General features: G+C 41.5%; 1 protein-coding gene across 1 annotated transcript; it reads left to right on the top strand.

The window, feature by feature from the left end:
- Nucleotides 1-584: 584 nt before the first annotated feature.
- On the top strand, nt 585-26,819 carry LOC137342371 (protein NipSnap homolog 1-like). Its single transcript, XM_068006301.1, is given in 12 exon segments — nt 585-612; nt 615-664; nt 667-788; nt 3,287-3,420; nt 3,513-3,558; nt 5,725-5,819; nt 7,075-7,145; nt 12,101-12,241; nt 14,084-14,115; nt 19,979-20,073; nt 20,645-20,728; nt 25,606-26,819. Coding segments are annotated over 12 exon segments (948 nt in total). The 5' UTR covers nt 585-599; the 3' UTR covers nt 25,671-26,819.

The raw sequence follows: 26,819 nt of genomic DNA, 5'->3' as shown, positions 1-26,819 counted from the left end.
ATAATGATATCAGTGCTTCACAAATCTGCTCCCTAGTCTCTTTCAGCACTCTGGGATAAATACTATCGACCACTAGTGATTTTTTGTTTCAAGCTCATTTAGCCTAAGACTTCCATCTGATTTATGGTAAGTCATTGCATTCACTTTGAGTATCTATTTTTGGGAGGGCATGTTACTCATGTATTCCCTTGTGAATACTTGGAGTAAGTAATCATTCAGGCTGTTAACTATCTTGTGGTCATCCACTGTTTTGATTCTTTTGTGCCTATAGGGGTGCACATTAGACATTGGCTGACCAAAAAAATTTAATGCAGGTATTATTTTTTTCTTTCTTTCGTTATCTATCTATCTATATAAAATTGGATTTTAACGTTCAGTCCTATATCCAATCAATATTTTGTTCACAGATTGGAATATTAGATTTGAAAAACATAAAACAATATTGTTTCCACAGAAATTTATTACAGGTAGACTTCAAAGCATGTTGCACTATATTGTTACCGTACTTCTTCGATATTATTTCTCAAATACCAAATTATTATATACAATTAGACAGGAACACGACTGGAGCATTTTCCATTTCCTGCCTATGTGCACTGATGTGGCGCTCACGTCCCCTGCTGAACGACGTTCGCCGAGAGGACTTTGGCAGACCTTGGAAGAAAAAAACACACAAACGCCGACCTTTCCAGCCAGAAAAACAAGAAGATGGCGGCGATGTGGCCTGCTCGGATGTGGAAATCGTCGGCAGTGTTAACGCGGAGTTCGGTGGCACTGACTTTCACCAGGTAATGCCGTGGTCTCTGGCCGGCTCATGTGTCCCTGTGCTGGCAATGTTACCTGCCCTGCCGAACAGGTCCCCAGTGCTGAAGGAGTGATCTTTCTGTTTATGGGATTATTACCGCGTGCTTAACGTGTCCCATTCAAAAAAAAAACACTGCGATTCTGTTTCGGAACGCTGTGAAATGTAACCATTTGAAGTTTGTGCTTTGACACAATGTTATACTTCTAACCAGGTTCTTACAAAGTCAGTTGTGTTTATTCAATATTTTGCTGTTAGCTACAAATGGGAACTTTTATGTGTGTGGGTTGGAGTATTTAATTTGGATTCCCTCTTCTCAATAAATGTTATGAAATGAGTGGAATTCCTGAATTATTTTGATTTTTGAACTAAATTTTAACTAAATTCCTTATTCCATAGTTTTTTTTTATTGTGATGAATTGACAATGTGATGAACAATTGCTCACTTTCCGAAGTAAAATGTTCAAAAAATTGCCATGTTTTATAATTAAGTAAACTGACCATATTTAATGTCTCTAGTTCAGGATTCATTCAAACTGTAGCATTGGTGCAAAAAAGATTATGCTTCACACTAACACTAGTTATAATGGAAATGCAGCCTGAATCCATTGTCTTGGCTCAACCTGACAAACCATAGTAAGATTCCATGGAGAAGGTAGGCACACTCTGCTTCCTTTTGGAGTCTGGGCCTTGACACCCAATTCAGTTTAGTGTTGATGGTAAGCTATTTCAACTTCACGCTGACATTAAGCCCGCAGGGCATGAATTCACCATTGGAGTGCACTTACACTGTGGTTTTTGGGTATACATCAAGGTGAGAACTCAGATGTCAGGATCTGATCTTACAAAAGCCAATTTCCCAGCATGTAACTTGCTGAAGGCAATTTTGAGGGTAGTATCTTAAAGGAACATGCTTTTAAAGCTATGAAATGCAGTACAAAGAGATGAATCCTATATGTTGGACAAAATTACTCTACTTTTATCAAAGTAATCTTTTTAATGTTGGGATAAAGCAGATGCTTCTCTCTTAATTTCTTAACATTAACTTAACTGTCAGGAGAGTAGAGCACTGCACATATGTCAGAATGCACATGTGCAGAGCTCCATTGTCGCTGTACCTCAAGTGTCTGTCAGACTGAGGTCAGTATACAGTGTAACGAGTCTTCTGACTGTGCATAGCAGTTGGCAGATATTAATCTCAGATTGGTAACTACAGTCTAATTTCAGCTGTAGCTAGGCAGATCTTCCAATAGAATATTTTACCTTTTATTGCCTTAATGGGTTTTGGAATCGTGTTATGAAAACCCAATGGTAGGAAACCCTGTGGCAACTTTGTGCTGCAATATGAACTATTACAATGTTTACAATTTAATTGAAAAGATAAATTTTGTACTGAAGGATAGAGTGAGATGGTTAGACTGCTGATTGTGCTCTTTCTTTTTACTGACCAGATAAATTATTTTGCAAGACATATTACCTGATGAGAATGCTCCTTTAAATCAGATAAAATACATCAAAGTGAAGATATTAATCAATCCTTAACCAGTTTATCATAATCAAACTGATGACTACCCATCTTACAACTTGTTTATTCTTGACCTTCCAAATATTTGCTGTGATCACATTACGATATTGTAGAGATTTCTGAAAAGAATGCTACAGAATTTGAATTTGATTTGATACAGAATTTATTGATTTGTGTCATTAAATGCCACCAAATGAATGTTGTGTGACCAACTCCACAATCCCATAAAAATCTTGCCACACTGAACTCTCCTCTCTTCCTCCGAAGCTCCAGGTTCATTGCCCTACATGCTCCTTCTCCTCCCTTCATTCTTACTATGGTAAAATTGAGACTTAGCTCACTGTATTATGTTCTAAATCATTTTTCCTAGAATCTGAAAGCTGTGAAACTCTTTATTTGCCTCAATCTTACTTTCTTCCAGCAACCTACAGACTTTTAAGGATTGATTTTGCATTGCTTGCCATTAGCGAGGCTCTCCACCAGGAGCCTCACCTCGCAAAATGACCCCTTAAAACCAAAGCTTGAGGACACCTGAACACTTCTTTTTGATTTGCCTTATCCTTTCTCCCATTCATTTTTACTTTGCTGAACTGGGGGCATTGGCCCTTCAAATAGGTTGGGCATTCAATACCTGCTTCCAAGCCACTGTCAAGGCCAGTTTAAGCTGGCCACCACTTGCAAGAGTGGATTGCAAGGGTTGGGGGTGGGGTATGGGGAACATGCATCTGTGTGATGTTGTACTTGCTGCCGCTCTCTGTTGGTACAGCTACAGCCTGGAAATGACTCTGTCACCTTGTAGTGCTTGGAGCACCATGCCTCTTGTCTGCACAAAGATGAAGTATTTTCCACTCCAGTATCTATACACTGCACTGTAGAACAGAAACAGCCAATAATTACTCTTCTCCATTTCTATATAAACACATTAACTTGTTCATCATTTTTTTGTGCATTTTTTTCAGGTCAAATAGCAAAGGAGAGCAACGGGATAAAGGGTGGTTTCGATCATTATTTGTTCACAAAGTAGATCAAAGAAAAGATGCTCACTCCAATCTTCTTTCCAAGAAGGAGACCAGCAGCTTATACAAAATGCAATGTAAGTGCAAACTGGTTAGTCCACACTAATCACTATATCAAAAGTCAACTGATAGTTCAACTCATACTGAAAGTTTTTTGTTTTTGTCTTAGTTCATAATGTGAAGCCAGAATGTCTGGATGCGTACAACAGTTTATCGTAAGTTCTCTACCTCTTAAAAATCAGTTGATTTTATTTATACAATGGCCGTGGCCTCTAAAGCAGTGTGATATGGAATTTTGTGTGCTAGTTTCTATGATGAATTCCACCACACCAGCACATTTCATACAGTTGCTGCTTTCTCTCATTTTGAGTTAAGTTATTTCTTTTTTAACAGAAAATCCAATATCCCAGCACTGAAATACTTCCCACATGCTTATCTGGATTATATAAAATACCTCAGAAGTAATGAAACGATAAGACATTTTATGCTAGTGCTTGTTTAGGTCAGTTACAAAGACCACTAACCGGCTCCCAACGTAAGCACTCGTAAATCCATCTCCCTTATCCTGGCAGCAGAATCATGAATCCAGTTTTTTGTGGTTATCTTCTCAAGATGAGGGAGCTGAATTTAGTAGAGTAAATGCCAGGACTAAGTTCAGATTGCCAGTTTCCCAGAATCTGACCTAAACAAGTGTGTCAATAATCAAAATTATGACCTTTATATAATTATTAAGGCCCAATCTTGACTGCCACCATACCAAAGGAATCATTATACACAGCACTAAACAGAAATAGAAGGTATGACTTTTTTTTCATTTTCAATAACACTAACCATTGTATATGAATAAAATACAACAGTTAAATAATTTCTTGACTTGACCAAACATGCACACCAGCAACTTGCCGCTTGAGTGCAAATTGTCAGTTCTGCATATTGAATTTTATGTGATATGAATACTTTCATTTGACTCAATTAATAAATTATATTCCAAGAAAAATATTAATTTATTGATGCTTCCTAATCCCACAAACATCTTGCTGGATAACATTTATTTAGCTTTCCTTGTGTGCTTCCCCCACCAAATATCTTAGTAATTTTTTTATATTTGCTCTTGCGATGTGGACGATACTAACAAGGCTATTTTTAATGCACATTCCTACTTGCTCTGAGAAGATGGTGGTGAGCTGCCTTCTTAAACCACTGCGGTCCTTGTAATGATGTTGCTTCCTCGATCGTGGGCGGTAGAGAATGCCAAGGTCTTGACTCAGTGATGATGAAGCAACAGTCTAATATAATGACTGGGCCATTTACTGTCTCTTGCTGCTCTGTTTACTAGCAGTTGTTTTACAACTCAGTGGTTTTCTAAACTATTCCAGAGGGCATTAAGAGTCAACGACATATGGTGAGACTGGGGTTAGATGTAGTGGTGGCAGGTAAAGGACATTCATAAACCAGTTGGGTTTTTACAACACTCTGGATGATAGGCCACAAATTACCAATTTTCACAACTTGCTGTGGTGGGATTTACATGCTCTCTGGGTTGCTGGGCTATTGTTCCCAGGGACCTTTGCCTTTCCTAGCTGTGTTTGGTGTTGTGCAAGTTTTCCTCATTTCTTCTTCTTGACTCACTCTAGCTGGTTCATACAGAATTAAATTACTGTGGTTTAGTTGTAGCAACCAGCAGAGAAAAGAGAGGTGAAGTACTCTGAAAACCCAACAGCGGCACTACCATGATAATGTTTTAAAAACTGAGCATGATTTTTTATAATTAGTAAACGCTATGCAGTGAAACACAAAGGCAGTCAAAACTGAGAGAAGACTTATCTGTTTACAATTGCATGGGTTACTTGGCTGTCAGCTGCTTGTGCTTCAGGAGACCCTTTTTGCTGCCCAAGAAATTTTACCATCTGCCATACTGAATTTCAGTAACTTAGCATGTTGTTATTTCGCTCAAAAAAAATGTACCACAATTTCTTCATGGTCATGTGCTCTGACCTTTGTGCTATAGGCCACCTAATCCTTAACATCCTGGCAAACCATTTATGAATAAACTTTTGTACTAAAAGCTTGTTAATATTCTTTGTGGTTTCATTTTCTCCCCAAAAATTAGTGGCCATATTGTTATGTGCTGTCCATGTTTCCACAAATATCCAGCTAATTGTAGGTAAAACTAGAATCCCATCCATATTAATAAATTTGAAACATAAATTTGCTAAGAGATTGCATGTTTTTTTGGAACTACTTCATTTTTTCATAAAGTATTAAAATATCAATAGGTTGTCTATATTGCTATTCAGTGCCACTTACAGATGCATTTGATGTGCCTAGATTTAGATTGTTTGCCTTTTGGTAAAAAAAAAATCCTTTATTAATGGCCACAGGGAGCAAATTTTGCAAAAGCTGCACAACGATCCCGAGTACCCATGTGAGATCGTAGGGAGCTGGAATACGTGGTATGGCGAACAGGACCAAGCGGGTAAGTCTGCCATTTAGCCTTGATTCAATTTGTACCCTATTTTAATTTTTCCTCACTTTCCCTCTTACCTTTGATGGCTCCAACCTTAGTCTTTTTTCAACTGTTATCATTCTTGGCCTCACTTGGGTAGATTTTCAACCTGCCACTCGAGCCTAAATCTGGTGGTGTGGATTGGCCGCCCATTACAGAAACTGCCCAATTCTCATTTCAGTTGAAATCAATGGAAATGAAAATTAGGTGTTTCTATAATGGGCATCGACCGATCCGCAAGGTCAGGATACACCCGGGCTGCAAGTCAAAAATCTCCTCTGAGGCTAAAGCTGCCTCCAGGTAGTTTGGTTTTCCCTTTCATAACAAACACTCCTTTTCCCATCAACAATTCTTTGAAGCACAAAACTTGAAGACTGCTTCCATATCTGCTTTTCTAAAATGCCTCTCTCACACTCCTGGAGAAGATAAACAGAAAATGTTGTTCTTGGGTAAGTGATCCCTCCCAGCTCTAGCCTCCAAACTTCCTTTCTCTGTCACAAATGTCCTTTTTTTGTACCTTATCGATACTATATGCTCATTGTTCCCCTGAACTTTCCTCTCTTGTTCCACACAAGTTACAAATGCACATTCCTGCGGACTCGTTCTTCTCCTGCATCCTCATGCTGTTGAAATCAAGCCTTACTGCAACATCTCCTCATTCAATTCATTCTTTCTCAGGACCTCAGAACTGTGGGAACTATTTGCCTCCCTCCTTTCCTTCCTGCTACAATTTACAGCCTTTAAAATCCAAACTAATCACCAATTCATGATTTGCCTCAACTCTTTTATTTTTTCTAATCTTAGTGGTGTCCTGCAATGAGTGTGGGCGTTGGTTTTTTAATTTTAAAAAAAGTTTGCAGAATTGTCAGTATGCTCGAGTTTACATGAGCCTGCTTTTTGTCTTCCGACCAATGGATTCTTTAAAACATCAAAAGTGCACATGTGGGCTGTGAGTTTGCAATGTCTACAGTGTATCACTCATTGCATGTGCTACAGGGAGTCAGACAAAAAGTTACTTGGTGCCAACTATGTAAACCTAAATTGCACTGGCAAGATAAACCAATAGGGGTTTCATTGTATTAACCTCAGCAAAGGTGTGGAAGAACTCCTCAAAATACCTGTGGCATATAATTTATTACTGAATATAACCAGATTTTTTTCTTTCATACCGTAACACCATTTTTGTGTACACGGTAAATTTGTCGTCTTTTTTTATTTTGCACAGTGCATTTGTGGCGGTTTTCTGGTGGTTATCCTGCTTTGACAGATGCTATGGAGAAGCTAAAACAGAATAAGGTAATACATGAAAGCCTATCCTTCAGTCATGATGTGGAGATGCCGGTGATGGACTGGGGTTGACAATTGTAAACAATTTTACAACACCAAGTTATAGTCCAGCAATTTTATTTTAAATTCACAAGCTTTCGGAGGCTACCTCCTTCCTCAGGTGAACGATGTGGAAATGAAATCCTCGAAATGAAGTCGCATTTATAATTCACAGAACAATGCTTGGTGATAACAGACAGTTTTTTCAACTGCCCGTTGCCAAGGCAATCAGTGTGCAGACAGACAGGTGTTACCTGCCAGGTCTCAGAATATACAAATCACCAAAAAAAACAACAAACAAAAAAAAACAGAGATAGAGAGGTAGAAACATAGAAAAGACAGCAACTGACCTGTTATATTAAAAACAGATAACATTTGTTCGCTGGTGGGGTAACGTGTAGCGTGTCATGAACCCAAGATCCCGGTTGAGGCCGTCCTCATGGGTGCGGAACTTGGCTATCAATTTCTGCTCGACGATTTTGCGTTGTCGTGTGTCTCGGAGGCCGCCTTGGAGTACGCTTACCCGAAGGTCGGTGGCTGAATGTCCTTGACTGCTGAAGTGTTCCCCGACTGGGAGGGAACCCTCCTGTTTGGCGATTGTTGCGCGGTGTCCGTTCATCCGTTGTCGCAGTGTCTGCATGGTCTCGCCAATGTACCATGCTCTGGGGCATCCTTTCCTGCAACGTATGAGGTAGACAACGTTGGCCGAGTCACAGGAGTATGAACCATGCACCTGGTGGGTGGTGTCCTCTCGTGTGATGGTGGTATCTGTGTCGATGATCTGGCATGTCTTGCAGAGGTTACCGCGGCAGGGTTGTGTGGTGTCGTGGACGCTGTTCTCTTGAAAGCTAGGTAATTTGCTGCGAACGATGGTCTGTTTGAGGTTGGGTGGCTGTTTAAAGGCGAGTAGTGGAGGTGTGGGGATGGCCATAGCGAGGTGTTCGTCGTCATTGATGACATGTTGAAGGCTGCGGAGAACATGGCGTAGTTTCTCCGCTCCGGGGAAGTACTGGACGACAAAGGGTACTCTGTTGGTTGCGTCCCGTGTTAGTCTCCTGAGGAGGTCTATGCGATTTTTTGCTGTGGCCCGTCGGAACTGTCGATCGATGAGTCGAGCATCATATCCCGTTCTTACTAGGGCGTCTTTCAGCGTCTGTAGGTGTCCATCGCGTTCCTCCTCGTCTGAGCAGACCCTGTGTATTCGCAGGGCCTGTCCATAGGGGATGGCCTCTTTGACGTGGTTAGGGTGGAAGCTGGAAAAGTGGACCATCGTGAGGTTGTCCGTGGGCTTGCGGTAGAGTGAGGTGCTGAGGTGCCCGTCTTTGATGGAGATTCGTGTGTCCAAGAAAGAAACTGATTCTGAGGAGTAGTCCATGGTGAGCTTGATGGTGGGATGGAACTTGTTGATGTTATCGTGTAGTCTCTTCAGTGATTCTTCGCCGTGGGTCCATAGAAAGAAAATGTCGTCGATGTATCTGGTGTATAGTGTTGGTTGGAGGTCTTGTGCAGTGAAGAAGTCGTGCTCGAACTTGTGCATGAAAATGTTGGCGTATTGGGGTGCGAATTTGGTCCCCATGGTTGTTCCGTGTGTTTGGGTAAAGAACTGGTTATTGAAGGTGAAGTCATTGTGATCCAGGATGAAGCGGATGAGTTGTAGGATGGCGTCCGGAGATTGGCTGTTGTTGGTGTTGAGTATTGATGCTGTCGCAGCGATGCCGTCATCGTGGGAGATACTGGTGTAGAGTGCCGAGACGTCCATCGTGGTGAGAAGTGTTCCTGGTTCAACTGGTCCGTGGGTACTGAGTTTTTGTAGGAAGTCTGTAGTGTCGCGACAGAAGCTGGGGGTTCCCTGTACGATGGGTTTCAGGATGCCCTCGATGTATCCAGAGAGGTTCTCACACAGGGTTCCGTTGCCTGATACGATAGGATGTCCGGGTGTGTTGGCTTTGTGTATCTTTGGGAGGCAGTAGAAGTCTCCCACGCGGGGAGTACGTGGGATGAGAGTGCGTAGGATGCTTTGAAGGTCTGGATCGAAGGTCTTGATCAGTTTGTTGAGCTGGTGGGTGTGTTCTTTGGTCGGATCTGCGGGTAACCGTCTGTAGTGTTCCTGGTTGTCCAGTTGTCGGTATGCTTCTTTGCAATAGTCCGTTCTGTTCTGTATGACTATGGCTCCTCCTTTGTCCGCTGGTTTGATGACGATGTTGCGGTTGGTCTTGAGAGCGTTGATGGCGTTGCATTGTGCTCGGGTGACATTCTGGACTGTCTTCTGAGTGCGGCTGATGAATCTGGCATTGACGCATTTCCTGACAGCTTGAGCATACATGTCAAGCTGAGGGCAGCGACCCTCCGGAGGAGTCCAGTTTGACTCTTTCCTCTTCGGTTGCTGTACCGCGGATCCCTCTGTCTGCTGTTCCGGATCGTCGATTGTCTCATTGGGTTCGCTGCTGAAATCTTGGGGTTTGTGGTAGAATTCCCGGAGCCTCATTCTCCTGATGAATTCCTCTGTGTCTGCCGCGAGACTAGTGGGGTCCATTTTGGTAGTGGGGCAGAAATTGAGCCCTCGGCTGAGAACTTCGATTTTGTCTGGTTGAAGGGTGTGGTCGGACAAATTGACGATAGACTTCCCTGTGGTTGCAACCGTGGTACCAGGGGAAGCTTGGTCGATGCTGGTGGTGATGCCGAGTTTCTCAAGCTTCCTGCTCTTGGTTTTCATGTAGGCAGCGTAGTTCCGTTGCCTCGTCTGTTTGGCGGTATATCGTAGCTGGTCTGCTGTGTCCTGAGTACAGGACTGCTGTGTCCTGAGTACCGCGCAACAATCGCCAAACAGGAGGGTTCCCTCCCAGTCGGGGAACACTTCAGCAGTCAAGGACATTCAGCCACCGACCTTCGGGTAAGCGTACTCCAAGGCGGCCTTCGAGACACACGACAACGCAAAATCGTCGAGCAGAAATTGATAGCCAAGTTCCGCACCCATGAGGACGGCCTCAACCGGGATCTTGGGTTCATGTCACGCTACACGTTACCCCACCAGCGAACAAATGTTATCTGTTTTTAATATAACGGGTCAGTTGCTGTCTTTTCTATGTTTCTACCTCTCTATCTCTGTTTTTTTTTGTTTGTTGTTTTTTTTGGTGATTTGTATATTCTGAGACCTGGCAGGTAACACCTGTCTGTCTGCACACTGATTGCCTTGGCAACGGGCAGTTGAAAAAACTGTCTGTTATCACCAAGCATTGTTCTGTGAATTATAAATGCGACTTCATTTCGAGGATTTCATTTCCACATCGTTCACCTGAGGAAGGAGGTAGCCTCCGAAAGCTTGTGAATTTAAAATAAAATTGCTGGACTATAACTTGGTGTTGTAAAATTGTTTACAATTATCCTTCAGTCATCTAGCTTCAGACAGTTAAATGTAATTTCACTTTATACAATCAACATTAGTCTGTACACATGGCTTGTATTTTTCTAATGAGTAGTATGTAAATGAATAACTATGTGTTGGGAAGAAGAATGGATTAAGACAAATACGCTAATGCTGATGTGACCTGATATTGTAATAGTGTATGTTTTCTATGACTGTAAGACATGCCAATGTAAAGGTTAAAAATTAATGACTGTTATTTAAACAAATTTCTGACCACCAATCATCACTGCTGATGTGGACAACTTTGTTCTCCTCAACCGGTCTGCATTATTTCACACAAGTGACCACTCCATCCTCCTCCATCATTTTACCTCCATGGCAGTGCCCTAGCTTGGTTCCATGTCTATCTGTCCCAATACAGCAAGCACATCTCCTGTTGTGGCTTCTTCTGCAGTTGTTTCTCCTCCTGACCCTGCATGGACACCTCAGGTGTGCCCCGTGTTCCATCCTTGACCCCTTTTTCTCACATATATGCTGCCCATTTGTGACATCATCCTTAGGCACAGGGTCAGTTTCCTTATGTATACTGCCACACAACTCCTATCTTTCTCCACCACAACCCTTGACTCCATGGCCAGCAGTGCACTGTCCAATTGCTGGTCCGGTATCAAATCATGATGAATGTTCCCCAACTTAATATTGACAAGACTGAAGCCATCATGTTCTCCCATCAAAAATCCCACACTCTAGTCCTTGATTTCATTCCTCACTCTGGCTGCTCACTCAGGCTTAATCCATCAGTGCTTGTTTGACCCTAAACTGAGCTTCAAATCCCTTATCATAGCCGTCGAGATCTGCCTATATTCACATCCTAATCATTGCCCCCCTCAACCCCCACTTCATCCAGTGCCACTGAAATGCTCATCCATACAGTCGTCACTGTCAGGCTCAATCACTCTAACACTCTCCTTTCCAACCTCTCTACATAACAGAAAATTAATCAAATCTCCTTTCCTGAAATTCTGATCCACACTAATTCCTGCTCCCCTACATCCCCTTGTCCTTCCCAACTACCATTGGAGCCCCATCACCCAAATTCATGCCCTCATCTACAGGTCGCTCCACGGCCTTATCCCTCCATACCTCTGGAACGTTCTCCAGCCTTTTGTGCCAGCACAGGCCCACTGCTCTTCTGACTCTGGCTTTCTCTTCAGCCATCCTGGCCCCAACACGGGAACACTTTTCCCAAACTTCTCTGTCTTGTTACCTCCTTCACCTCCTCCTGACACCCTATCTGACTGACCGTGCCTTCAGTCACCTTCTCTAACTCTTCTCCCAATACTGCACAATTTCTGGTATCACTTCTGTGAAGTGCTTTGGGATGTTATATTATGTTGGAAGTGTTACATAAATGTAAGTTGTAGTTGTGTAAAACTACTGGTTTTATTGTCAATTTATTGGAAAATTTGAGACTCTTTCTAGTGTATTCCTTTTTGAGCATCTGATTATTAGTATTCAAGATAGTAACTTTGGATGACTGACTGTTTTCCATGTTTTTTAGGAATATTTGGAATTCCGAAAGGAAAGGAGCAAGATGTTGCTGGCTCGTAAGAATCAGTTACTCTTGGAATTTAGTTTCTGGAATGAACCATTACCAAGGCCAGGACCTAATATTTATGAACTTAGGACATATTATTTAAAGGTAGATCACTCTAATAGAGAATTTAATGTCCAGTGTCTTGTAGGAATCAAAGGTAGATTTAAAAGACAGGGCAATTGATAGCTCTTTCAGACAAATAGCACAGGTCCGATGGGCTAAATGGCTTCCTTCTGTAATGTAGCATTCTATAGTTGGAAATTTCCTCATTGCTGCTCCCTGTCCGCCATCGTAACTTGACCGGCAGTGTGGCAGTAACCCTGATCACATGCGTGAGCGGGGTTTCCGACGCACTTCCGGCAATGTTAAAATGGCAGAACGGAAGCAGCTGTAAGGAAATTCCCGGCCTATGATTCTGTACACCAATTGAACATAATTAACTGCCCGAGAGAAAAACAAAAGATCTTTCTGCTAAAACTGCTCTCAAATTCTACTGCATAATATACATTGTGATGCAACTTCCATTATATTTCATCAAATACAGTAGTGTTTCTTTGGAGGTAGACTAGTAAACTGGAAAATTTGAGCTGTGTATAAAATATTAATTGGTTTTGGTGGACGGTGTGTTGAGTTAGGCTGACTCTTTGTAATGCAGTATCTCCCTTTTCCATCACCATCCCTATCTAAACAGTATCGAAACCTACTGTCGGCTGCTGCCAGTCTAACTTTCAAACTGCTGGGAGCCATGTGAGATGACTCGGGATGACTCATTCCTTTTTTTGTCCCCTCCCTGTGGAGAAACATCAATCCTACACTCAGTTCCACCCCATGGAAGATTTCAGTATTTTTTGCTATTCGTTCATGGGGTGTGAGCGTCGTTGGCAAGACTGGTATTTATTGCCCATTCCTAATTGCCCTTGAGAAGGTGGTGGTGAGCCGCCTTCTTGAACCGCTGCAGTCCATGTGGTGAAGGTTCTCCCACAGTGCTGGAGTTGGGAGTTCCAGGATATTGACCCAGCGACGATGAAGGAACAGCGATATATTTCCAAGTCAAAATGGTGTGTGACTTAGAGAGGAACTTGCGGGTGGTGGTGTTCCCAAGTACTCTTGTACTTCTAGGTGGTAGAGGTCGCTGGTTTAGGAGGTGCTGTCGAAGAAGCCTTGGTGAGTTGCTGCAGTGCATCTTGTAGATGGTACACACTACAGCCATGATGCGCTGGTGGAGGGAGTGAATGTTTAAGGTGGTGGATGGGGTGCCAATCAAGCGGGCTGCTTTGTCCTGGATGTGGAGAATTGTGGGAACAAACTTCCTTCTGATGGCGCCTGCTTGATAAAAGTCAATCGAAAAGGCTGCAGCAGTGGGGCGAGGAATTTTTGGTAACAAAGAATCGCCAGATCATTTTGAAATTATAATTGGATGGGTACATAATAGAGGTGTGTGTGAAAAAATACTCCACTGAGGGCCCAAAACACAGAGCTGAATGTCCATGCACTGCTTCCATTAACAAACGACTAGCTGGTCACAGAGTGCCATTGGCACAGGTCTGGGAGCAGATCCTGACTAGTCTGTGGTATAGGGGGATTTAAAAGGAGAAAGAATAAAAATTGAGATTTTTTCTCTCAACACAGCATTGTAGCCACATACTCCACCTGGAAGATCTGTGTGTAATTTGTTTATTGTCCACATCATACACTCAGCGTAGACCAATAGAATGGCCAAAAATCAGTGTTTTTATTGGGATTGTGAATAGCTGAATGCATGTGCTGCATTCTCAGCTGTAAGTTAACCTGGTAAAAATGTTAATTTATTTGGATCCGACGAGTAGTTTTGCCTCTAGTGACTAGAACACAATACATTAGCTGCCTAAAGAATTTTATTTCTTTCTAACAATTATCAGTCGTTCAGTGAATCTAATGTCAAATGTGATTTCTTTTCTCCCTTTGTAGCCGGGGACCATGATTGAATGGGGTAATAACTGGTAAGTAAGTGTTTACAGGTCTATTAAAACTCGAATGGGTTGTAATTGTTTTTTTAAATTTCAAAATACACTTTATTTCGTAAAATTTAAGGATACATACAGTTCAATGTAAATACACAATTACAATTCAAATCAATACAATACGGATTGTACACACTCCGATCCCATCATTACAATTCAAAACACAGCACACATCTTATAATACATTCTGTACAATACAAAGTGGCAAAGTGGGATGGCCTTACATGGTGGCCTTTTCCCATAGAGCCTTTGCATAGGCTGCACCTTGCTTCAGTGCGTCCCATAGCACGTACTCCTGGATCTTGGAGTGTACCAGTCGGCAACACTCGGTCATGGACAGCCCCTTCAGCTGGAAAACCAACAGGTTTTGGGTGGACCAAAGGCCTCCTTCACCAAGTTAATGGTGTTCCAGCAGCAGCTGATATCTGTCTCGGTGTGCGTTCCGGGGAACAGCCCGTGTTACCGAGCTTTTGGGGATGAATCAGGACAGATACCAACTCATCTCTCTCCACACCTTCTGCACGAAAGGGCAGTGCACCTTGAGGGCAGCTCGCGGTGGAGCTGAGATTCCGTGCGTGTTGGAAAGACCCCACTGGAAGGGACTTTCCTCACCACCATCCAAGCCACATCCTGGTGTCTGTTGGTCAGTTCTGGCGACGAGATGTTCTGCCAAATGACATTGACCATCTGGTTAGGGAACTGCCCAATCGGATCCACCCTCTCCTTTCCCTGCAGGACCCCCAGAACGTTCCGTGTCGACCACTGTCGATTGACATTGAGCTGAGTGTGTGGAGGAATGTGTGAAATTTAACACATCTAATTTCAGCACCAGTGTCTTGTTTGAAACCAATTTTTTTTCAAAAAATATACTTAATTTGTAATACAGTTGTCTTATCACATTTCAAATGTCCACAATACAGATTATACAATTTGCAAGATACATAAAGTACAGTTCAAGTATAATTCAAACAATACAGTTACACATCGTACATGATAATTACAACCCTAATGTCAATCATGGGTATGAGGAATATGTCAGGTGACATTGAAAGACCGAGTATTTTCCTGTTCCTGTTTCCTACAATCTCATATCAAAGTGAATGTGCAGTGATCCAAGATGATGCGCTGCTCATAACTTCTCCATTCCTGAAAAGATTTAAAACATTTTTCAGCCAGTCTTGTTCAGTTTAGTGTTTGAAGTTACAATGCTGCCCCAGTTTTAAAAATTATTCTACAGTTCTAAAAGCACCTTAATATGGGAGGGGGGAGGTGGGGAGGAAAATATTTTTTTAATTCTTGGAGGAATAGTAAACTTTGTACATTTTCACTTTAATATTACAAAGTCCCTGGTTTCAATTCCATAAATATGTCAGTTCTGTTATTATGCAGTAATCTATGGTATAATTTATAAAACCATAAAGTGCCACTAAATAAATCCTGGGGCTATATTTCCTGCTATGCAATGCGAAATACTTTTACATCCTACATCACTATGAGCTATAGGTAGAACCATTGGAGGAGGAGGCAAGGGAGGGGGGAGATGAGGGGGCCAGCACTCACCCAACTTCCCATTCCAAACTTGGAATTGTCCCTCAATTATTTATAACTGCCTCTCCTGTGAGCAACACATTTGGGACCTTTTTACATCCTCACTACCAGAAAGGCTCAGCATGCACCTTGTGGCTGCAAGAAAAATATATTTATTTAAATCACACTATATCGAGGGAAGAATAGTATGTTGGTGCATAGCACCACAGACTGGTAGGCCACAGGATTGAGTGTTTGAGTTCCTGGTTTCAGTCCTGCTTTTGCAGAGATGAGGAAGCCACATGCTTTTCCAGCTGGAAGGAAAATCGGCAGCTGAATCACCCCAGGTCACTCCCACCCGCCTCCTGAAGGGCAGGGAGCAGGTTGCCCGCCCACACCTGTTGGAGCTGGAGGCATGGAAGGTATGGCACTGGGACAAACAGAAAGAGAATAATAGGGTTAACAAACATAACTTAATATTTCATAAAGTACATTCAGGAAAGACCAAGGAGTGATTATCAAGGTGTTAATTCAATTGAAAAGTTCAGATGACCTTCACCAACCGGCAGCACGCCGTGTAGTCTGAAATCCTGTTTGATTTTCAGCCTTGCAATCCGCTCCCAATTAATTCTATAATTGAGCAATTGAAGGGAACAGGATGAAGCTTGTTTTTTTAATGCAAGGGTATTTTAGGAAGTATTCCAAAAAAAATGTTTTAAATTGAGTGGGAGGGAGGGGGTGAGAGAATGGCTAAGCAGCCAGAGCTGATTGAAGCAGAAGTCAGGCCCCTGGCTGCATAGTGGAGCAGAGATGGGTCTTCATTTGAGTGGCACAGCAGAGATTGGGCTGCACCCAGGTACTGCAACGAAAGACCGGGTTGGGAGTATCTTTACCTTAGGTTCTCAATGAAGCCTGAATTCTTGGCTTGGCTTGCCTTTATTGAAATGAGTCCAGAGCCCTGTCAATCACTCATGGGACAATCAGATCCGTCATGTCCTTAGCAACAACCAGTGAGGTTGCTAGAAGGTAACACAGCAGCGTTGTCACTTGATTACTACTGGCCAATGAGATTGTTTAAGTGCGTCACTATTTGAATAGTCATGTGATCACTATTGCCCAATAAGATTTCTAGACAGGGACACACAGTAATTTAATTTTATATTGATGTAAAGCAAACTTCTCAGTTCTTGTTGGTTTGCCCTGGTTCAGGGTGAAAAGTCCACCCTTGTATAGAGCTGAGGCTGTTTTGTTATTAGTGGAGATTCTGCGATGAGCGACTCTAGGGTTCTAACCTGAAACCACCCAGTTGAGAAGTAGGGTTCTATTGCTTGCACCAAGGGGTGCCTAACTAATGTCGTGACCTTTTTCTTTCTGATTCTTTTAAATACAAACATACTTGTCTTTACGCATCAGTTTTATCAGTTCTTGTTAAACATTAACAGTAGTTAACACAACCTTTGGAACAATGACATTCCTTTCCATTTTAAAACTGGAATTTGTTCCTGTTGGGGAGCTTCACTTCCTGTTTTGCTTTTTTTTTAACCTTCTTATCAACTGTGTGCTTATGTGACCCTAGAAAAAAGATTGTCTGCATTAGATAACTGCTCTACTGCTGCAATACCTTTTTAGGTTATTTAAAAAGAACAACTTGCATTTATATAATGCCTTTAATGTAGAAAAATACTAAAGAGCTTCACAGAGGCATAATTAAAAAATAAATGCTAAGCCAAAGAAATAGATATTAGGAGGGGTGACCAAAAGCTTGGTTAAAAATCGTGGGTTTTAATGGGGGCTGTTAAAGGAGGAGAGGTGCTAGAAGAGGCAGATGGGTTTAGGGAGGGAATTCCAGACCAGCGGGTCTAAGTGGCTGAAGGCATAGCCGTCAGTGGTCGGCTGAAGGGATGCAAAAGAAGCCAGAATCAGAGGAATGCAGAGTCATGGTGGGGAGGGGGTGGGATTATAGGGCTGGAGGATGTTAAAGAGATAGGGAGGGGCGAGGCCGTGAAGGGATTTAAATATGAGGATGAGAATTTTAAATTCATGGTGTTGGGGGTCTGGGATTCAGTGTAGGTCAGCAAGGACAGGGGTGATAGGTGAGCAGGACTTGGTGTGGAATAGGATATGTGGGATAGGATACAGGCAGCAGAGTTTTGGATGAGCTGATGTTTACAGAGGGTGGAGGTTGCAATGTCGGCCAGGTGAACATTGGAATAGTCGAATCTGGAGGTGACAAAGACATGGATGAGGTTATCAAGATCAGATGGACTGAGGTTGGGGCAGAGATGAGCGATACTACAGAGATAGAAGTAGGTGGTCTTTGAGACGGTGAGGATGTGGGGTTGGAAGCTCAGCTCAGGGTCAAATAGGGTGCCAAAGTTGCGAAAAGTCTGGTTCAGCCTAAAATAGTGGTTAGGGAGGAGGATAGTGCCAAGGATACGGAGTTTGTGGTGCATGCCAAAACATTGCCTTTGGCCTTCCCAATGTTTGGCTAGAGGACACCCAAGACTGGAAGTTGGACAAGCAACCTGACAACGCAGAGTTTGTGGAGAGGTGCTCGATGTCTGCAGTGTACATGTGAGAGTGCTGCATTGTTGAAGATGCCGTAATTTGAATGAGATGCTAAATTGAGCCACCTGTTCCACTGGCTCAGGTGACATTAAAGATCCCTTGGCACTATTCAGAGAAGAGCAAGGAACTGTCTTCCTAAGCACCTCCTCCTTGCCATATCTCTCCTCACCTTTAAAAGCCATCTTAAAACCTACCTCTTAGACAGCACTTTTAGTTACCTCTCCTAATCTCCCTCGTACTCCTGCTTAGGTCTGACCCCCAATTGTGAAGCATTTTGGGACATTTTTGCAACATTTAATTAAAATCAAATTTGTTAAGTAAGGAGTTTTCCCGATGTCCTAGCTTATGTTCCTTCCTCAACCAAAATCACCCAAAAACAGTTTGATTGGCCATTCAGCTCATTGATGTTTATGGGATCTTGCTGTGTGCAAAATGGCTATTGTGTTTGCAGTGATACTTTGAAGTTTATGTAAGTAAAGTAAATGTTTCACGTGAAGTACTTTGGGACGTTTCTGAGACGTGATTAGGCACTGTATAAGTGCAACCTCAAAGCTGTGGAGTTCCTTCCCTTCCACTGACAAATTACAGTCTTTTAAAACCTAATCACTAATTGCTGACTTACCTTGTCTTCATTTGAACCTTGGTGGTATCCTGCTCTGTGGCTTTGGCACTTCACCAAGTTACTCAAATTAAAAAAAATCTTGTTCCATTCCAGGAGATTGACATATCAACACTCTGTCTTCACCGCACCAAGCTAATGTGTACATCAAGCCACTTTACTGAAGAAACTCACAATGCTACGACAATTAGGTTGAAGTAATATTATTGTGATTGCCCACAGCATCAACGTAATGTGCTAAGATGCAATTATCATTTATCGAATCATTTATCAGCAGGACATGTACAAATCATTCTTAAAAACACTACTTAAGAAAAGTAAAACATGAGACAAGGCCAATCAGCCCACCAGTCCCTGTCCCTTTTAAAAACACTACTCTTCCATTTTGAATCTCCCTGATGATTTTGCCTCTCCTGCCCCACATGTCACATTATTATTCTTTGAGTAAAGGTTTTTCTCTGATATCTCTTGAATTTATTTTTCTCCAATTTAAATTTATATTCACTGGTCTTCCTTTTCTGGCTTAGCTTGAAGTGATATTCTCACTTTACCTTATCTATAACATTTAATATTTTATATCGCTGGATGACGTTATCCCTCAAACACTTTCCTTCTAGACTGTTCAGCTTGAGCTTCTCTCATCTTCAATCATAGCTCATCCCTTTTACACTTAGCATCGCTCTTTATCTCTGCACTCTCTCCAATGTTTGTGTATGCTTTTTGTGACATGGTGACCAGATTTGAACACAATGCTCCAAATGTGGTCTGTCCAGTGCATCGTACATACAGCCTCTGCACAATCTCTGGGAACGGTGTTCCTTACTGTCTAGCTATATATTCCAGCATTCATTAATTACTTTGCCACATTGTCCAGACATTGAAAGGGATGAGTTCACCATCATTTGCAGCTCCTATCTATGTCACTGCTTATCGCACTAGAGCAGGAATAAGGCATACAATGAAAGCAATATATAATAACACATTGTAAATGAGGAATGATTACAAATAATTCTTTTTAAAAGTCGTCCCATTTTCTTCATGTACTGATTACTGGCAAATCGTGACAAGCCCAAGATGCTGCAACTTTAGTGCAGGTTGAAGCAATTTAAACCTTTTGATTGTCCTTAGGGCACGAGCCATTCGATTCCGCCAGGAAAATAATGAAGCTGTTGGTGGATTCTTTTCTCTGGTTGGTGACCTGTATGTAGTGCATCACATTTGGGGTAAGTTGAATGATATTTTGTTTCACAATATTATTTCGGGGTAGATTTTCAACTTGCTGTCCGGACATGTAACTGACATTGTGGATCAGCCGAACAGGAAGCCAATCCCCAATGATGGTTTTACACCCAGGCAGTAAATTCAAAAATCTATCCTTCCCTGTGGCAGTCTCACAGTTTGTGTGTTTAAGACCGTAATGCTCTGATTGAATCAAATGTTCAATTTCTAGATATCCTTTCTAACATATTAATATAGCAGTAGTTAGCACAATTGTTGGTTTGGACTATTTGGATTGTTGAGGTCTCAGACAACAACATTTCTCACACGAACTGACTTAAGAGGTTAAAGTATCAAATGGTACGTAGACATGACAGAAAGCATTGAACTTTATTTGTTCATTACACAGCCCCAGAATGCTGTAGTAAATTCAGCATTCCTCTGGTCCTCTGGTTACTGACCTTCCTGCCAGTGGAAACAGTTTCTCCATATTTACTCTATCAAAACCCTTCAAAATTGACGTGAATAATGAACTAAAATACTTATTTTTTTTTCTATGTTGCCAATCCATTGTAGCTTACAAAGACCTCAAGTCCAGACAAGAAACACGGAATGCAGCCTGGCAAAAGCCCGGATGGGATGATTGTGTTTATTATACAGGTAATCCACAGCCTATTGATTAAGCACTGAGAGCTGCCACAGTAAAAACAAAAACAAAAGAAAATCGAAAGTCTAATTAAATCAAAAGGCTACATGTCTTTCTAATAAAATGAAGGTGAAATGGCAGAGAAAAGAGAAATTCAATTAAGTTTCCTCTAAATTTATATTAGGTTTCTTATATAAAGCCTATCTGCAGCTTGTGGTTATCAGTAAGTATGCATCTGTAATCTAGGATGAACAACAGGCTACTCGGTATATTCTATATTTATGGCTGTATCGGTGCACCTTGCTATGACCATTGCATATTGTTGCCCTAATTAATCAGTTGCAATAATTTTAAATAGAAAAATCTAATGTGTTTCTTGTAAGTAAGGTTGCTTACTTTTGACAGTCAATGAAATGAGGGTTAATTACAGTACATCTGAGGGACTTCTGTCCTCATGATGCTTCATTCTATTTCAACAATACATCAAGCAATGAGGAACAGCAGTTCTACTCTAATCTAGATGTACAGTACAGTTTTTGGTAAAAGGGTTTATCAGGATTCAGCTAAACATGAACCATGGTTCAGAATTTTGCCCTCAGTTACATTTTGTTACAGATACAACCTTTAAGTGACACTGTAAATGGTTCCCTCTCCTCAGGCACTCTTGACCCCTCTGTTCTTACAAACTACGACTTCATATCCAACCTCCCTTTCCTCTCCAAAATCCTATAATATGTTGTAACCTCCCAGATCTGTGCCCACTTCTCCTGCAACTCCCTGTTTCCATCTCTACCTCCCACAGCAACGAAACAACCCTAACCAAAGTCGTATTGGGAGTCCCTATTCGACCTCTTTACAGTCCATGACACAGATGATCACACTATCCTCCTCCAAAGAAACGTAGAAAATAGGAGCAGGAGTAGGCCATTCGGACCTTCGACCTGCTCCGCCATTCAATATGATCATGGCTGATCCTCTATCTCAATACCATATTCCCGCTCTCTCCCCTTGCCCCTTGATGCCTTTTGTGTCTAGAAATCTATCTAGCTCCTTCTTAAATATATTCAGTGACTTGGCCCCCACAGCCTTCTGTGATAGAGAACTCCACAGGTTCATCACCCTCTGAGTGAAGAAATTTCTCCTCATCTCAGTCCTAAATGTCCTACCCCGTATCCTGAGACTGTGACCCCTCGTTCTGGACCCCCCAGCCAGGGGAAACATCCTCCTTGCATCCAGTCTGTCTAGTCCTGTCAGAATTTTATATGTTTCAATGAGATCCCCTCTCATTCTTCTAAACTTGAGTGAATACAGGCCAAGTCGACCCAATCTCTCCTCATATGACAGTCCTGCCATCCCAAGAATCAGTCTGGTGAACCTTCGCTGCACTCCCTCTATGGCAAGTATATCCTTTTAGGTAAGGAGACCAAAACTGCACACACTACTCCAGGTGTGGTCTCACCAAGGCCCTGTATAACTGCAGTAAGACATCCTTGCTCCTGTACTCAAATCCTCTTACAATGAAGTCCAATATACCATTTGCCTTCCTAACTGCTTGCTGCACCTGCATGTTTGCTTTCAGTGACTGGTGTACAAGGACACCCAGGTCCCTTTATACATCAACATTCCCCAATCTATCACCATTTAAATAATACTCTGCCTTTCTGTTTTTCCTTCCGAAGTGGATAACTTCACATTTATCCACATTATACTGCATCTGCCATATATTTGCCCACTCACTCAACTTGTCTAAATCGCCTTGAAGCCTCTTTGCATCCTCCTCACACCTCACGATCTCACCTAGTTTTGTGTCATCAGCAAACTTGGAAATATTACATTTGATTCCCTCATCCAAATCATTGATATATATATTATGAATAGCAGGGGCCCAAGCACTGATCCCTGCGGTACCCCACTAGGCACTGCCTGCCATCCAGAAAAAGACCCATTTATTCCTACTCTCTGTTTCCTGTCTGTTAGCCAATTTTCAATCCATGCCAATATATTACCACCAATCCCATGTTCTTTAATTTTGCACACTAACCAGTTATGTGGGACTTTATCAAAGGCCTTCTGAAAATCCAAATAAACCACATCCACTGGTTCTCCCTTATCTATTCTACCAATTACATCCTCAAAAAACTCCAGCAGGTTTGTCAAACATGATTTCCCTTTCATAAATCCATGTTGACTTTTTCTAATCCCATTGATATTTTCTAAGTGTCCTGTTATCACATCCTTTATAATAGACTCTAGCATTTCCCTACTACTGATGTTAGGCTAACCGGCCTGTAGTTCCCTGTTTTCTCTCCCTTTTTTAAATTGTGGGGTTACATTTGCCACCCTCCAATCTGCAGGAACTGTTCCATAATCTGTAGAATTTTGGAAGATGACAACTAATGCATCCATTATTTCCATGGCTACCTCTTTTAGTACTGTGGGATGCAGATTATCAGGTCCTGGGGATTTATCGGCTTTCAGTTCCATTAATTTCTCCAGCACTTTTTTTACTAATACTAATTTCCTTTAATTCCTCCTTCTCACTAGTCCCTTGGTTCCCTAGCATTTCTGGTAAGTTATTTGTGTCCTCTTCCGTGAAGACAGAACCAAAGTAATTGTTTAATTGCTCTGTCATTTCCCTATTCCCCATTATATATTCTCCCATTTCTGTCTGTAAGGGACCTACATTTGTCTTCACTAATCTTTTTCTTTTTACATACTTGTAGAAGCTTTTACAATCCACTTTTATGTTCCTTGCAAGATTACTCTCATACTCTTTTTCTCCCCTCTTAATCAATCTCTTGGTCCTTTTTTGCTGAATTCTAAACTGCTCCCAATCCTTAGGCTTGCTACTTTTTCTGGCAACTTTATATGACTCCTCTTTGGATCTAATACTATCCTTAATTTCTTTTGTTAGCCATGGTTGGGCCACATTTCCTTTTGTGTTTTTGTGCCAGAAAGGAATGTATAATTGTTGCAATTCATGCATTCATTCCTCAAATGTTAGCCTATCCACCGTCATGCCTTTTAATTAAGCTTCCCAATCTATCATAGCCAACTCACTCCTCATACCTTCGTAGTTTCCTTTGTTTAGATTTAGGACCTTAGTTTCAGATTGGACTACTGTCCAGCTCATTGGAACTTCCTTGAACGCTTCCACACATCTATCGATTGTAGCCAGAACATTTCTACTAATGGCTTCTCATCTCACCCCTGCACCATCACATTAGGAGTCCCTCTACATTCACCCATGGCCCGCTACCCTTCCTCATCTACATGCTATCTGTTGGCAACATCATCCGAAGACATGGGGTCAGCTTCCACGTGTACACTGATGACATTCAGCTACCTCTCTCAATATCTGCACTGCCTCTGTGCTATCAGACTGCTTGTCCAACATTCAACCTTAGATGAGTCATAATTTCCTCTATCTAAATATTGGGATCTCCCACAAAAACTTGATACCCTTGCCACCAACTCTATTGCTCCTCCCTGGCCCTGTCTCAGACTCGGCATCTCATTCAAATCTGAGCTGAGGTTCTGACCCCATATCCTCTTTGTCACAAAGACTATGCCTGCTTTCACTTTCATAACTTTGCCTCATCTGGGCTTTTGTTACTTCCCGAATTGACTATTCCAATATTCTTCTGGCCAGCTCCCATTCTCCACCTTCCAATGTTCTCCTGACCAGCCTCCCATCCTTAAACTTCAGCTCATCCAAAACTCTGCTGCTCGTATCCTATCCTGTACAAAGCCTCACTTGCCCATCATCCCTGTCCTCGCTGATGTACATTACCTCCCAGTCCCCCAATACCTCAAATGTAAATTTTTCATCCTTCTGGTTAAATCCCACCATGGCCTCACCTCTTCCTATCTCTGTAACCTCCACCAGTGCTATAATCCCACCCTTGAAAGCTTCCTTCTTCTGACTCTAGGCTCTTGTGCATTCCCTCCTTCCTTCGCCCCACCATTGGCAGCCGTACCTTCAACTGCCTAGGCCCCATGCTCTGGAATCCTTTCCCTAAACCCCTTCACCTCACTCTCCTTTAAGATCCTTAAAGATCAACAACTTGTATCTATATAGCTCCTTTAACATAGTAAAACGTCCCAAGGCGCTTCACAGGAGCACAATCAATCAGACAAAAATTGACACCAAGCCAAAGAAGGAGATATTAGGAGGGGTGACTAAAAGCGTGTCAAAGAGCAAGGTTTTAATGAGGGTCTTAAAGGAGGAGAGGTTTATCGAAAGAATTCTAGAGCTTACCGCCTAGATGGCTAAAGGCATGGTCGCCAATGGTGGGGCGAAGGGAGTTCGGGGAAACGCAAGAGTCCAGTGTTGTAGGGCTAGAGGAGGCTACAGAGATAGGGAGCGGTGAGGCCATGGAGGGATTTGAATACGAGGATGAGAATTTTAAATTTGATTCGTTGGTGGACCAGGAAACAACGTAGGCAAAAATCTATGTCTTTGACCAAGCTTTTGGTCACCCTCAATATCTCCTTCTTTGGTTTGGAGTTTATTTCTTTTCTTTACATCCCATCTTTGGGATGTTTTTCTATGTTAAAGGTCCTATATAAATGCAAGTTGTTGTTGTTAAGTCTGAAATGTGTCGCAGTAACTCGCAAACTAAACTTGAGCTGCCTATGATTTAATATCTTAACCCATGTTACACAAGAGTTTATTTCACATCATTTAGTTCTGTTTAATTGCAAGGCTCAAACAATTTCTAAATCGGAATGATGTGTGTGTGTTTTTGGTACTGTCTTTTATTCCTGTTAATCTCCAAATTTCACCAAAATTAAAACGCATCCATTAAATTGAATAACAAAGAATAAGTAATGTATTAATTTTGTGATGAAAAGGTTAACTCTACTCTTGTGTCTTCAATTCCTACAGTTCCATTGATCCGGTACATGGAATCGAGGATTATGATTCCGCTGAAAATCTCCACTTTACAATGATAATCTCTTGGTTTACTTGGGTGCTTATATTCCAATTGGACATAAAGCCTGCACAAATTAAAAATAGTCATCAGTGTTTTTTCTCAAATGTTAGCCTTCAACTAAAATGTAACCATCCTGATGGAAAGATTGGTGTTTACTAGATATATATAGTAGCAGGTTGCACTTTAACCAGCATTTACAGAATCACAGAATTTTGATTACTCCATTTGGAAGAGCCATTCTGTTCTCAATGAGTGATCCTGGGGCAAGTTTTATATGGCAATCAATTAATTACATCCCATAACCTGTCATTTGCGAATACCCCAATTCTGTTACCCAGTAATTGTAATGCTGGATTAATTCCACTTTTTCTAACATTCTGAAGCGTCTATTTTCAGATGTTTATATTGGCACAAAGATAGTCTACTGCCAAATTGAAGTATTGAACACAAATTATTATTTTTTCTGTTAACATTTTACTGTATGTGGCCATTATTCACACCTGTAGGGACAGTATATAACATAGAGGTTCACTGGTGGGTTTTCACATTTCTTTCTAGACTCTATTAAAACTTGACAGCAGGAAAGTGAACGCATTGCTCACTTGAAAGGTATTTTAAGGGATTAAAATATTTTAAAATCTCCTAGTGATCCACGTGGATAATTTTGGAATACACGGTACTTTGTAATGTGGTGCCAAGCATATACAACAAATTACTCTCACACTTCCTCTTTCCTTGAAATGTTCCATTTTTAATGGATGTTTTATACAAACGCTCCTTCCCATTAGATAAGATGGTTATTCGTCACTGATTCCAAGAGTTGCCATCAGAAAGCCAGAACACTGAAAATTAAGGCCCAAAAATTGGCTGGTGTTCAAAATGACTCTTGGTGCTGCAATAAGTCAAGACGTTTTTTTTAAATTGAATTCCAATTGAAGCTGCTTATGTGACTGATGCTGTACTTAGTGCATTTTTTATAATCTGATTTGGGAGATGATTTAATGCATCAGGTGTTGAATGGATCTTGAATTATTTCACAATCTGTTTACAGTTGAAGTTTTGACAATGTGCTGTTGATTTTTTGTGATTAATGTTTGTGATGTATTTTTAAAGAAAGTGTACAAATTTTAATTCCAAGACTAATTAAAATATACATTTGGAGGTA

The sequence above is a fragment of the Heptranchias perlo genome, chromosome 25, assembly GCF_035084215.1.
Source record: "Heptranchias perlo isolate sHepPer1 chromosome 25, sHepPer1.hap1, whole genome shotgun sequence".
NCBI classification, from domain to species: domain Eukaryota; kingdom Metazoa; phylum Chordata; class Chondrichthyes; order Hexanchiformes; family Hexanchidae; genus Heptranchias; species Heptranchias perlo.
The sequence above is the reverse complement of the archived record's forward strand: the minus strand, read 5'-3'. Positions and strand labels throughout refer to the sequence as shown.